Here is a 12,178-nt window from a genome sequence, read left to right as displayed (position 1 = left end):
ATAAAAACAGGACACAATGGAAACACTCAGCAGGTCAGGCATCATCTGTAGTCAGTCTGTCCATCATATCAGCCTCTCTTTTTTCTATTTATATGGTCTGGCCTGCTGGGCATGTCCCACAAACATGTCATTGGCAACACAGATCCCAGGCAAAGAAGGTTAACTGCTGCATTTACTCATTTGGTCTCTCCCTATCAGAGGTATAACCTTTGTTCTATCCACCCCATATACAGAGGATATATAAAATCATGAGGGGCATAGGTAAGGTGAATGAACCCAGTCTTTTCGCCAGCTTTGGGGAATCAAGAACAAGTGGGCATAGGTTTAAGGGAAGAGATTTATTAGGAACCTGAGGGGCAACTTTTTTTACACAACAGGTGGTATCGATTTGGAATGAGCTCCCAGAGGAAGTGGTTGAGACAGATACAATAACAACTTTTAAAAGACAGTTGGACAGGTACATGGATCGGAAAGGTTTAGGTTATGGGTCAAATGCTGGTAAATGGGACCAGCTTGGATGGGGCATCTTGGTCAGCATGGACCAGTTGGGCTGAAGGGCCTGTTTCTTTCCCCTTCCAGCTGTCTCTGATACTGAAAACTAACTTGTTTTCTTTCTTTCCAAGTTTGGATTAAGGGTCCCAAGCACAAAATATTAACCCTTTATCTTTCCACAGATGCTGCCTCTTCTGCTGAGTGCTTCAGTGTGACCCCAGTCCCACATCGGTGAGGTTGACACCAAAGCAAACTGTCCAAGTATCTCAAAGATTTTTTCCATACAATGAGCTACTGAATTGGCTTGCCAACATAATCAAAGACCCCTCCCACCCCAGACATTCTCCCTTCTCCCCCCTCCCATCGGGCAGAAGATATAAAGACCTAAAAGCACATACCACCAGGCTCAAGGACAGCTTCTATCCCACTGTTATAAGACTATTGAATGCTCCACTTGTACAGTAAAGATGGACTCTTGACTTCACAATCTACCTTGTTATGACCTTGCACCTTATTGTCTACCTACACTGCACTTTCTCTGTAATTATATATTGAAATGATCTGTATGGATGGCATGCAAAACAAAGTTTTCAACTATACTTCAGTACATGTGGCAACAATAAACCAATATGAAGAACGTTTAATGTCTCCAGGCCTGCACTCGATGGGGTTCAGAAGGATGAGGGGGAATCTCACTGAAACCTGCTGGATACTGAGTGGATGTGAAGAGGGAGTTTCTATCAGTAGGAGAGTCCAGGATCTGAGGGCACAACCTCAGAATAAAGGGATGTCCCTTTAGAACTGAGATGAGGAGGAATTTCTTTGACCAGAGAGTGGCGAATCTGTGGAATCCATTGCCACAGAGGGCTGTGGAGGCCAAGTCACTGGGTGTATTTAAGGCAGAGATTGACAGGTTCTTGATTGGTAAAGGGGTTCAAGGCATGTTGCCTCAAGAAGGCTGCATCCATCACTAAGGATCCTCACCACCCGGGACATTCCTTCTTCTCATTACTACTATCGGGGAGGAGCCTGAAGACCCATGCTCAACAATTCAGGAACAGCTTCTTCCCCTCCGTCATCAAATTTCTGCACAGTCCATGAACCCATTAACACCATCTTGTTTTTTTTTGCAATATTTATTTTTTGTCATTTATAGCAATTTATACATCTTTGCCACAAAACAACAAATTTCATGTCATATAAATCAGTGATAATAAATCTAATTCTGATTCTAAATCTGATTCTGAGGTTAAGGATTATGGGGAGAAGGCGGGAAAATGGGATTGAGAAAAATAATGGCAGGACAGACTCGATGGACTGAATGGCCTAATTCTGTTCCTATACCTTCTGGTTTTATCTATGGTAATTAAGGAGAGATCAAAAAGTTGCACAAAGCATGGATTGAGCGAGTACTCACAAGAGCTACAATCATAACTTGACGATCGGTTTTGACTTGATGCATTGCAAGGAGCAAGGTCTGAAGAATCTCCAGTTTGCTGAGCTCAGAATTTTGAATTCTGGTCTTGAGAAATTTCAGTGAGTCAATTGTTCCAACAGCAGGAAGTGCTTCAATGAACCAGCGCCTAGATTAATGAAACAAAACCGGAAGCTTTTCCAATTAATAGTGAACTCTCCAACTTTAGATGGCTTCAACTTCAGAAAATAATTTGCCACTGGCAAAATTTTTACATTCCCCTGCACCAACCCTCCCTCTCAGTCTGAGCCTGGCCAGCTGGGGTTAAGCATTGGATAGTTTTGTGACATGGTGCATTCTTGTCTGTTAGTGACTAATAAAGGTATCATCTCTCATGCATTATAATACTTGAAGGAAGAAAATTGCAAATTTCTACAGATGTACGGTGGAGAGCATTCTGACTGGTTGCATCACCACCTGGTACGGAGGCTCCAATGCGCAGGATCACAAGAGACTGCAGAGGGTTGTAGACTCAGTCAGCTCCATCACGGGCACAACCCTCCCCGCCATCAAGGACATCTTCAAGAGGCGGTGCTTCAAGAAGGTGCCATCCATCACTAAGGCCCCTCACCATCCAGGACATGCCCTCTTCTCGTTACTACCATCGGGGAGGAGGTACAGGAGCCTGAAGACCCACACTCAACGATTCAGGAACAGCTTCTTCAGATTTCTGAACGGTCCATGAACCCATTAACACTACTTCATTATTCCATTTTTTTCACACTATTTATTTATTTTTGTAATTTATAGTAATTTTATGTCTTTGTTCTGTACTGCTACCGCAAAACAACACATTTCACGACATATAAGTCAGTGATAGTAAACCTGATTCTGGTTCTGATACTGATTCTGAAATGTTCCTGTCATTAATAAAGTGTAACTTGCTAAATTACTTGAAAAAAACATAAAGCTTAGTGATTCATTGACTAAGGAAGACCAAATCCATTGCTTTGTAAAGTAAATTGGCCCATTAAAGCACCAGTGATAATTCAAAGCAATAACGCTCAGATTTTTAAAAATGGGCCATTGATTTGTGAATGACAATTTGAAACAGGAGTAATTGTTGGAGACTTGTAGCCAATTTAAAAGCTCTTACAGCCATATCAGATTATAATTGGAATCTGCTTTGATGGCTTACCTTAACTCAGTCAAGCTGTTAATTGTCTTCCAAGCTTCTGATAGAGTAGAATGTTGAACAGATCGGAGGAGTTGAATAAGTTGCAGGAACTTAGTTGGAGCATCTGCATGGATATCTTGTACATTGTGTTTGGCAATGTGATCCAAGGTATCCTTTATCTGTGTGAAACAGGTGGGAGACAATGTGATTTTAAGGATATCAACTAACTCATGGAAGTAAAAGGCGAAGAGAATTTCGGCAAGTGGTCACCTTAGTGATCACATTTTGGTCCCAAATCAGTGTGAATGGTTGTTGGAGTATGCTTCTGTCACTATGGTACTGAAGGCTGTTCCGATTCTGGAGCTCTGGTACTGTATGTACTGATGCTGTTGTAATCTGTTCCAGCTTGAGGCTCTGCCTGCAATGAGAAACGTTACTCAGAACCTCACCATCACTAGTTCAGCAGTGAAAGAAGTTCAACCATACTGCCGGAATGGGGATGTGTAAGACCATAAGACCATAAGAAAAAGGAGCAGAAGTCGGCCATTCGGCCCATCGAGTCTGCTCCGCCATTCTATCACGAGCTGATCCATTCTCCCATTTAGCCCCACTCCCCCGCCTTCTCACCACAACCCTTGATGCCCTGGCTACTCAGACACCTATCAATCTCTGCCTTAAATACACCCAATGACTTTGCCTCCACAGCCGCCCGTGGCAACAAGTTCCACACATTCACCACTCTCTGGCTAAAGAAATTTCTCCACATCTCTGTTCTGAATGCGCGCCCTTCAATCCTGAAGTCGTGCCCTCTTGTACTGGACTCAAGTGTAGTGGGGAACAACATCAGAACACCCTGGAAACACTCAGTAGGTCAGGCAGCATCTGTGGAGACAGAAACAGAGTTAATGTTTCAGGTTGATGAACTGGTGAAAAGGCCATCAAGCTGAAACGTTACCTCTGTTCTTTCTGTAGAGATGCTGCCTGACCTGCGGAGAGTTTCCGACATTTTCTGTTTTCCAGAATTCTGGCATGTGCAGACCTCTGAGTTTCATTGAGACACAGAATGCTCTTCGAGGTGCAAATGGGGTGGACGCTGGTGGCTGTTTCCTTATTTTGCTTTTGGAGAGGGAAAATCAACCGGGTCGTGGGAAAATGTTAAGTAACATAGAGTTATACAAGTTATAGAGGTGTATAAAATCATGAGGGGCATAGATAGGGTGAGTGCATTCAATCCTTATAAAGTCATAGAGTCATAGAGCAATACAGCAGATACAGGCCCTTCGGCCCAACCAGTCCATGCCGACCATGGTGCCCACCCAGCTAGTCCCAATTTCCTGCATTCGGCCTATATCCCTCCATGTACCCATCCAAGTGCTTCTTAAATGATACTGTTGTACCTGCCTCACCCACTTCCTCTGGTAGCTCATTTCACATACTCACCACCCTCTGCGTGAAAAAGTTGTTCCTCAGTCCCCTTTTAAATCTTTCCCCCTCACCTTAAATCAATTCCCTCTGGTTTTTAGTTTCCCTTCCCTTGGAAAAAGACTGTGTGTTTATGGTATCTATGCCCCTCATGATTTTATACACCTCTCTAAGATCACCCATCAGTCTCCTACATTCCAAGGAATAAAGACCTAGCCTGTCCAACCTCTCCCTATAACTCAGTCCCTCAAGTCCTGGCAGCATCCTAGTAAATCTTCTCTGCGTTCTTTCTGGTTTAATGATGTCCTTCCTATAACAGGGTGACCAAAACCGTATACGGTACTCCAAGTGTGGCCTCACCAACGTCTTGTACAATTCTTGAGGAATATGAAATTATAGGACTCACTGGGAAAATTGACACTCAAGGGTTCAAAGTCTAACTCCCTACCTTGCCTCAAAGCCGAAGTGCTCCGTCCTGTTCGTGGAAAGGTGTAAACTGATGCACCTCGCGGACTCTGGCTTCCTGAAGGATCGCTCCAGAAGCTGTTGGTTTTCAGGATCAGGGTGAAAGTTGAGGATGCACGGATGTTCCTGCCTCTCTGCAAGTGGGAAAGAGTATGGGTGTTTACCATTCTGTGCACACCCACTGACAGGGCCAGGCAACAAGGCCAGGTGTCCAACAGGTCCACCCTACACCAAAGGTGACAGGATGATGTCCTCGCTGGCAATATGGATCAGGATGTATAAAGTCCTCGTTTAATAAATAGAGTGATGTAAAAAAGCAGGGAGGTTATAAGCTCTTTGTAAAAAAACTGTCTCAGCTGTAACTGGAGTACAGTGTCCACACTTTAGGAATGATGTGAAGTTCTTCCAGTGTGTGTAGAAAGAGGATGAGGAGTTTCAGCAGGGAGGTTGGACTGGAGAAGCTTGGAGATGTTCCCCTTGGAGTAAACGAGGTTGAGAGGAGATTCAATGATGCTGGAGGAACTCAGCAGGCCAGGCAGGCATCTGTTGGAGAAAGGCAGGCAGTGAACGTTTTGGGTCAGGACCCTTCTCCGTCCTGACCCGAAACGTTTGACCACCTGCTTTTCTCCACGGACGCTGCCTGGCCTGCTGAGTTCCTCCAGCATCATCTTGTTTTCATCCAGATTCCAGCATCTACAGTCCTTCCTTTCTCTTGAGAGGAGATTCAACAGAAGTGAACAATTTCTCTCCAGACTCCAAAAGGGTAAACAGAAGGAAGCTGCTCCCATTAGAATTCCAGAGGCTTTAATTCTAATCCCACTTTACCATAACTGCTGGACTAGGGGTTGAAGAGGCAGTTCACAACTACCTTCTCAAGGACAATTAGGGATGGTCAATAAATGTTGGCCTTGCTAGTCCCCAAAACTTAATAAATTTAGAAGAAAAGGGATTTTTTTCTGCATGAGCAGTGTGATGTGGAAACTCACTTGCCTGTGAGGGTGGGGGAAACAAGAGACAATCAGGTCCTTGCAAAGAGAGTTGGATCAGTGTAAGATAGACTCCGTTACAAACAGAGTGACCCTGTGACACCATTCCAGGTGCTGCAAACTCACAGCACCAGAGACCTGGTTTGATCCTGACCTCCAGTAATGTCTGTGTGGAGTTGGCACGTAATCCTGCGTGCTTTTCCTCCTTCCACATTCCAAAGGTGTGCAGGCCGGAGTTTAGTTAAACCCACAGAATGTAGCCCGCCAATGGAAGAGCTGATGGGATATGGGGAAAATGGGTTACAGGGAAAAGGAAATGAGTGAATGGGCTTGCTCTGTGACCTGGTATGGATTTGATGGGCTAAATATCCTTTTGTATCCTGAGGAAATATGGAAAATATGATTTACGGAGCCAGGCAGTATGGGCGGGACATGGGACAGACAGCATGGCTTGTAAGAAGTCAGCATAGACTCAATGAGTTGATGGCCCTCCTAACCCATTACAGTGCAATGATTCTACGATTCTCGCAGTGAGCTGAGGCAGAATTCTGAGGTAGAATTAAAGATGAACAAACTCACCTGTTGGCAGGTGGAGCAGAGTTCTGCGTAGGCCATGCCGGTGTTCTTTACAGCCCTCTCTTGGCAATTGGTCAGGTCTTTAGACTTTGCTATGGTCAAGCGTTCCTTTTTCTTGTTTTCTTGGACAACGTACCTTGCATGGCATACTCCTTCAATTCCAGCCTGTACAAGTGAAGTCTGGCGTAAGTTATCGTAGAAGATGGGAACAGCATGGAAACAGGCCCTTTGGCCCAACTGGTCTATGCCAACCAAGATGCCCATCCAAACTAGTCCCTTTTGCCTGCATTTGGCTCATGTCCCCCTAAACCTTTCCTATCCATGTACCTGTCTGAATGTCTTTTAACTGTCGTTATTGTATCTTATACAATGAGATGGACTATGACCTCACGATCTACCTTGTTGTGACCTTGCACCTTATTGTACTGCACTTTCTCTGTAGCTGTGACACTTTACTCTGTACTGTTATTGTTTTTACCTGTGCTACATCAATGCACTCTGTACTAACTCAATGTAACTGCACTGTGTAATGAATTGACCTGTATGATCGGTTTGCAACAAGTTTTTCACTGTATCTCGGCACAAGTGACAATAATAAACCAATACCAATACCTATATTGTACCTGCCTCAACCACTTCTTCTGGCTGCTCATTCCATATACCCACCAACCTCTGGGGTGAAAGGTTGCCCCTCAGATTCCTATTAAATCAGACTCTTGACTGGACATCTTACACGATAAAGATGAACTCTTGATCTACCTCATCATGGCCCTTGCACCTTATCGTCTCCCTGCACTGCACTTTCTCTGTAAGTACATCACTATATTCTGTATTTTTTTATTCCTTTTGTACTACCTCTATGTTCTTACGTACAGAATGATCTGTCTGGATGGCACGCAAACAAAAGCCTTTCACTGTATCTCGGTACATGTGACAAAAATAAAACTAACGACCAATTACTAATGCCCTCCAGCTCTTGATTCCCCCAACGCATTTAAAGGAAGCATAGAGACTGAAAACGTATAATCACCTCTTGTAAATCATAGAAGTTCTGTGATTTCTTGATGGTGATCTGGAAGATGTTGATGATCCCTCTGTAGATGTTCAGGGTGTCTTCAGGCAAGTTGATCGGTGTGTAGATAGTTTCCCACACGCCCATTACTGTACTCAAACTTCACAGGCTGGGTCAATTGTGAAGCCAATCGTTCAGTCAACTTCTGGCGGAGGTGAATGGATCTTTCGGCCAAATTCCATTGAGCTCTTGGATCCGAAGACCTACAATCTGAGAAAGCACATTAAAGTCAGTGAAAGGTGAGTTAATGCTCAAACAAGTTTCCAAACTCCACCACTCTGGGGTTAAATTGTTCTTACATTTGGAGGTTTTGATTTGACCATGAAAAATTAGAACTTAAATTAGCCTTCCAACTCTCTATAACCACTTCCACTTCTAAATGTTCTTCACTGGACTCTGCTTTGTCTGGGCTACTGTCCTTCAGTGCATCACGTAGGGAAGTTGAATTTGCCATTATAGAATCATACAGCACAGAAACAGGCCCTTCAGCCCACTATTGTCCATGCCAACCATATGGTATCGGTCATATGGTTGGCATTATAGGAAGGATGTGGAAGCTTTGGAGAGGGTGCAGTGGAGATTTACCAGGATGCTGCTCTGGGTCAGGGAGTACGTCTTATGAGGAGAGGTTGAGCGAGTTAGAGCTTTTCCTCTTTGGAGCGACGGAGGATGGGAGGAGACTTGATAGAGGTAAATAAGATTATGAGAGGCATAGACAGAGTGGACAGCCAGCACCTTTTCCCCAGTGCGGCAATGGCCAATACCAGAGGTCACCCGTTTAAGGTGCATGCAGGAAAGTTCAGGGGAGATGCCAGAGGTAGGTTTTTTTACACAGAACATGGTGAGTGCCTGGAATGCACCTGCCGGGGGTGGTTCTAGAGGCCGATACGATTGAGTCATTTAAGAGACTCTTAGATAGGCACATAGACAAAAGAAAAATAGAGGTTATGGGAGGGGGAGAAGGGGATGGATAGAATGTGGATAAGGTTTATATAGGTTGGCATAACATTGTGGGCTGAAGGGCCCGAACTGTGCCGTACTGTTCTATGTTCTCTGTTCAATTTACTATACTAATCCCATTTACCAGTACTTGGTCTGTAGCGTTCGATACTTTGGTGATTCAAGTGATCATCTAGATACTTCTTCATCACCAAGCTTCAAAACCTGGGCCTCGGAACCTCCTCCTGCAACTGGATCCTCGACTCCCTCATCGACAGACTTCAACCAGTGAGGATTGGTCACAACATCTCCTCCTCACTGATCATCAACACAGACGCACCTCAAGGCTACATGCTTAGCCCCCTGCTCTACACTCTTTAAAAGTGGCTAAGCACAGCTCCAATGCCATCTTCAAATTCACCGATGGACACCGTTGTTGTTGAATGAATCACTGATGAGTCAGCTTACCGGCGCGAGATAGGACACCTGGTTGAGTGGTGCTGCAACAACAACCTCAACGTCAGCAAAACTAAAGAGCTGGTTGTTGACTTCAGGAAGGGGAAGGAGAGCGAACATGCGCCAGTCTACATTGGGGGATCTGCAGTGGAGAGAGTCAGCAGCTTTAAATTCCTGGGCGTTAATATATCATACCTGTCCTGGGCCCAGCACACAGATGCCAATCATGAGGAAAGCACACCAACGTCTTTACTTTCTTAGGGGGTTAAGGAGGTTCGGCTTGTCACCGAACACTCCAACAAACTTCAACAGTGTACTGTTGAAAGTATCCTGACTGGTTGCATCGCGGTCTGCGACAGCAATTCCAGTGCAGAGGAATGTGGGAAGCTGCAGAAAAGTAGTGGACTCAGCCCGATATATCACGGGCACATCCCTCCCCACCATCGGGAGTATCTACAGGAGGCGCTGCCTCAAGAAGGCAACATCCATCATCAAAGATCCCCACCATCCGGGCCATGCCATCTTCTCGCAGCTCCCATCGGGCCAGGAGGTACAGAAGCCTGAAGTCCCCACACCACCAGGTTCAGGAACAGCTACTTCCCTTCAACCGTTTGGTTCTTGAACCAACCGGCACAACCCTAATCACTGCAGTTTAGCAAACACTGTGACCATTATGATCACTTTGTACTAAAATGGACTTTGTTTTATTTTTTCTAATTGTGCTCTTTCTTGTAAAAATTGTGAATAATTTATGTTTAATTTATGTTTTCCTTGTGAATGCTGCTTATTCTGATGCTCTGTGCCTGTGATTGCTGCTGCAAGTAAGTTTTTCATTGCACCTGTGCACACATTGACTTGTGTGGATGATAATAAACTTGACTTTGACTTTTTCAGTATTGTGAGAGTCTCTGCCTCTAACACCCTTGTTCCATATTCCAAACTACCACCATCCTGTCCTCAGATTCTCCTTAAAACTCTTAAACCTAAACCTTTGGATCCAGTGCAGGATGAGGAATCTCTCAAGGACTTGGGTCAGTGCTTAAACCGCCTTTCCTTCATCTACTTAGTTGTGGAGATCAGGCGTCAGGTAAAAATGATTCTGACTGTCTACCCTCTCTATGCCTCTTATGATTTTAAAACCTCTATCAGGTCTCCCCTGAGCCTCCGTCACTCCAGAGAAAACAACCCAAGTTTGTCCAACCTCTCCTTATAGCTCATACCCTCTAATCCTGGCAGCGTCCTGGTGAACCTCTTCTGCACCCTTTCCAAAGCCTCCACATCCTTCCTGTAATGAGGCGACCAGAACTGGACAAGATACTCCAAATCCAGCCTAACTAAAGATCTGTACAGAATCATACAGCTCTGATCTTCAGTCCCTTCAGCCCACAGATCAATGCTGACCATTAACCACCCATTTACACTGATCCCATTTTATTCTCCACACATTCTCATCATCTCCCCCAGAGTCCACCCCTCAACCACCCACTGCGGGCAATTTACAGTGGTAAATTAACCTCCCGACCCGCACGTTGTTGGGATGTGGGAGGAAACTGGAGCACCCGGGGGAAACCCACGCGGTCACAGGGAAAATGTGCAACTCCACACAGGCAGCAAAGGAGGTCAGAATTGAACCTGGGTCACTGGAGCCGTGAGGCAGCGGCTCTGCCAGAGTGCAAGCGTGAGGCCAGGTATGCTGGAAATACTCAGCAGGACAGGCAGCGTCTGTGGAGAGCAAACTTCTCAGGTTGAATGACCTTTGTTAAGCTGGTTCTGACCAAGGGTATCCATGCTGAAATATGAACTGCTTCTCTCTCCACAGATGCCGACTGACCTGTTGAGTGTTTCCAGTATTTTCTTTTTTACTTAATATCCTTCACAGCTCATGGAGTCATGGAGTCATGCAGCATGGAAACTATTTGGTTCTTGAACCAACCAGCACAACCCTAATCACTACAGTTTAGCAACACTGTGACCACTTTGATCACTTTGCACTAAAATGGACTTTGGTTTTGTTATAATTGTGTTCTATCTTGTAAAAAATGTGTATAATTTATGTTTAATTTATGTTTTTCTTGTAAATGCTGCTTATCTGATGCTCTGTGCCGGTGATGCTGCTGCGGGTAAGTTTATCATTGCACCTGTTTAGGGCACATGTACTTGTACATATGACAATAAACTCGACTTTGACTTTGACTTTTGATGGATCTCCTTCAGCACACTTTGACTGATCAAGATATGCAGAATTAGCCACTTACTTGCAGAAGGTACTGTTTTTGTCCCTATGCCTGTGATTTTCACTTTGCTGTTGATCTTCAAACCAGCTTGGATCAAGCCTCTCTCCGGCAGCCCAGATAGAATTACGCCTTCATACCTGTAGATATGCTGGCTGTTTTCGGAGAAACTATGGGTCCTGTGCAAGTGAAACAACAAAGGTAACATCAAAACAAAAATGAAGCCTGAAAGAAAGGCCATGACTTTGAAGAAGAGCAAAATATATACATACCATATCTGCTGGTGTGTTCACTGCCTGGAAAGTAAGGGAACAAGCAGAAACATATCATCAGAAAATGAACAAACATTCACAAATTAGATCCAAAGTGGGCAAAAATAGTTCAAAGCCTAACTTACCCACTAGGGCAAGAGCCAACAAGAAGATGAAAGACTTCATGGTTGAGTCTGGTTTTCCCTTGGATTTTTCTCCTCAATATATATAGTCAACATTTCTGGATCAGGTGACCACTAGTGATCACCAGTATGCTGAGTAATCCACTTCTTATCAGGATCAAAGTTCGTGATTTTGGAACAACTTAATCCATCTTAAATAATTTTGAGGGAGGAAAATGATCGCTCATTTTCATGACCATTGAGACTTCCCTATTTAAACTTATCAGCCTCAATCAGTAAAATAATTTTGGGATACATTTTGTTAAAATAACTTTAACAAAATTAACATTTGGTGGATGATTTGGGTTTGACATTGGATGTGATGTGACCCAAAAAGTTAGGATGACCAAATCAGATCAAGATAAATCCACCCTTATCAGCACAGTGACTGTGTGACATATGGTGTTGACTTTGCTGAGATTTGCATTGGATTGCAATTATCTTTTCTGAAAAAATATCAAACAAATTAAGCCAATGCCACCTCGGTCTAGCAGCCAAAGGGAACGTGGACAGTG

General features: G+C 44.2%; 1 protein-coding gene across 1 annotated transcript in view; it reads right to left on the bottom strand.

Annotated features, from left to right (window-relative positions):
* Positions 1-11,667, bottom strand: part of LOC127568906 (vitellogenin-like) — a 42,039-nt gene extending 30,372 nt beyond the window's left edge. The window contains 13 exon segments of the mRNA XM_052013162.1: positions 1,910-2,075; positions 3,105-3,262; positions 3,354-3,527; positions 4,954-5,058; positions 5,060-5,104; positions 6,536-6,697; positions 7,563-7,673; positions 7,675-7,754; positions 7,757-7,814; positions 11,255-11,272; positions 11,274-11,400; positions 11,499-11,526; positions 11,628-11,667. Coding sequence (XP_051869122.1) covers positions 1,910-2,075; positions 3,105-3,262; positions 3,354-3,527; positions 4,954-5,058; positions 5,060-5,104; positions 6,536-6,697; positions 7,563-7,673; positions 7,675-7,754; positions 7,757-7,814; positions 11,255-11,272; positions 11,274-11,400; positions 11,499-11,526; positions 11,628-11,667 — 1,272 coding nt within the window.
* Positions 11,668-12,178: the final 511 nt, after the last annotated feature.

Source organism: Pristis pectinata, chromosome 3 (genome assembly GCF_009764475.1).
Source record: "Pristis pectinata isolate sPriPec2 chromosome 3, sPriPec2.1.pri, whole genome shotgun sequence".
Taxonomy (NCBI): domain Eukaryota; kingdom Metazoa; phylum Chordata; class Chondrichthyes; order Rhinopristiformes; family Pristidae; genus Pristis; species Pristis pectinata.
Note: the sequence above shows the minus strand (reverse complement) of the source record. Positions and strands in the feature narration are given on the sequence as shown.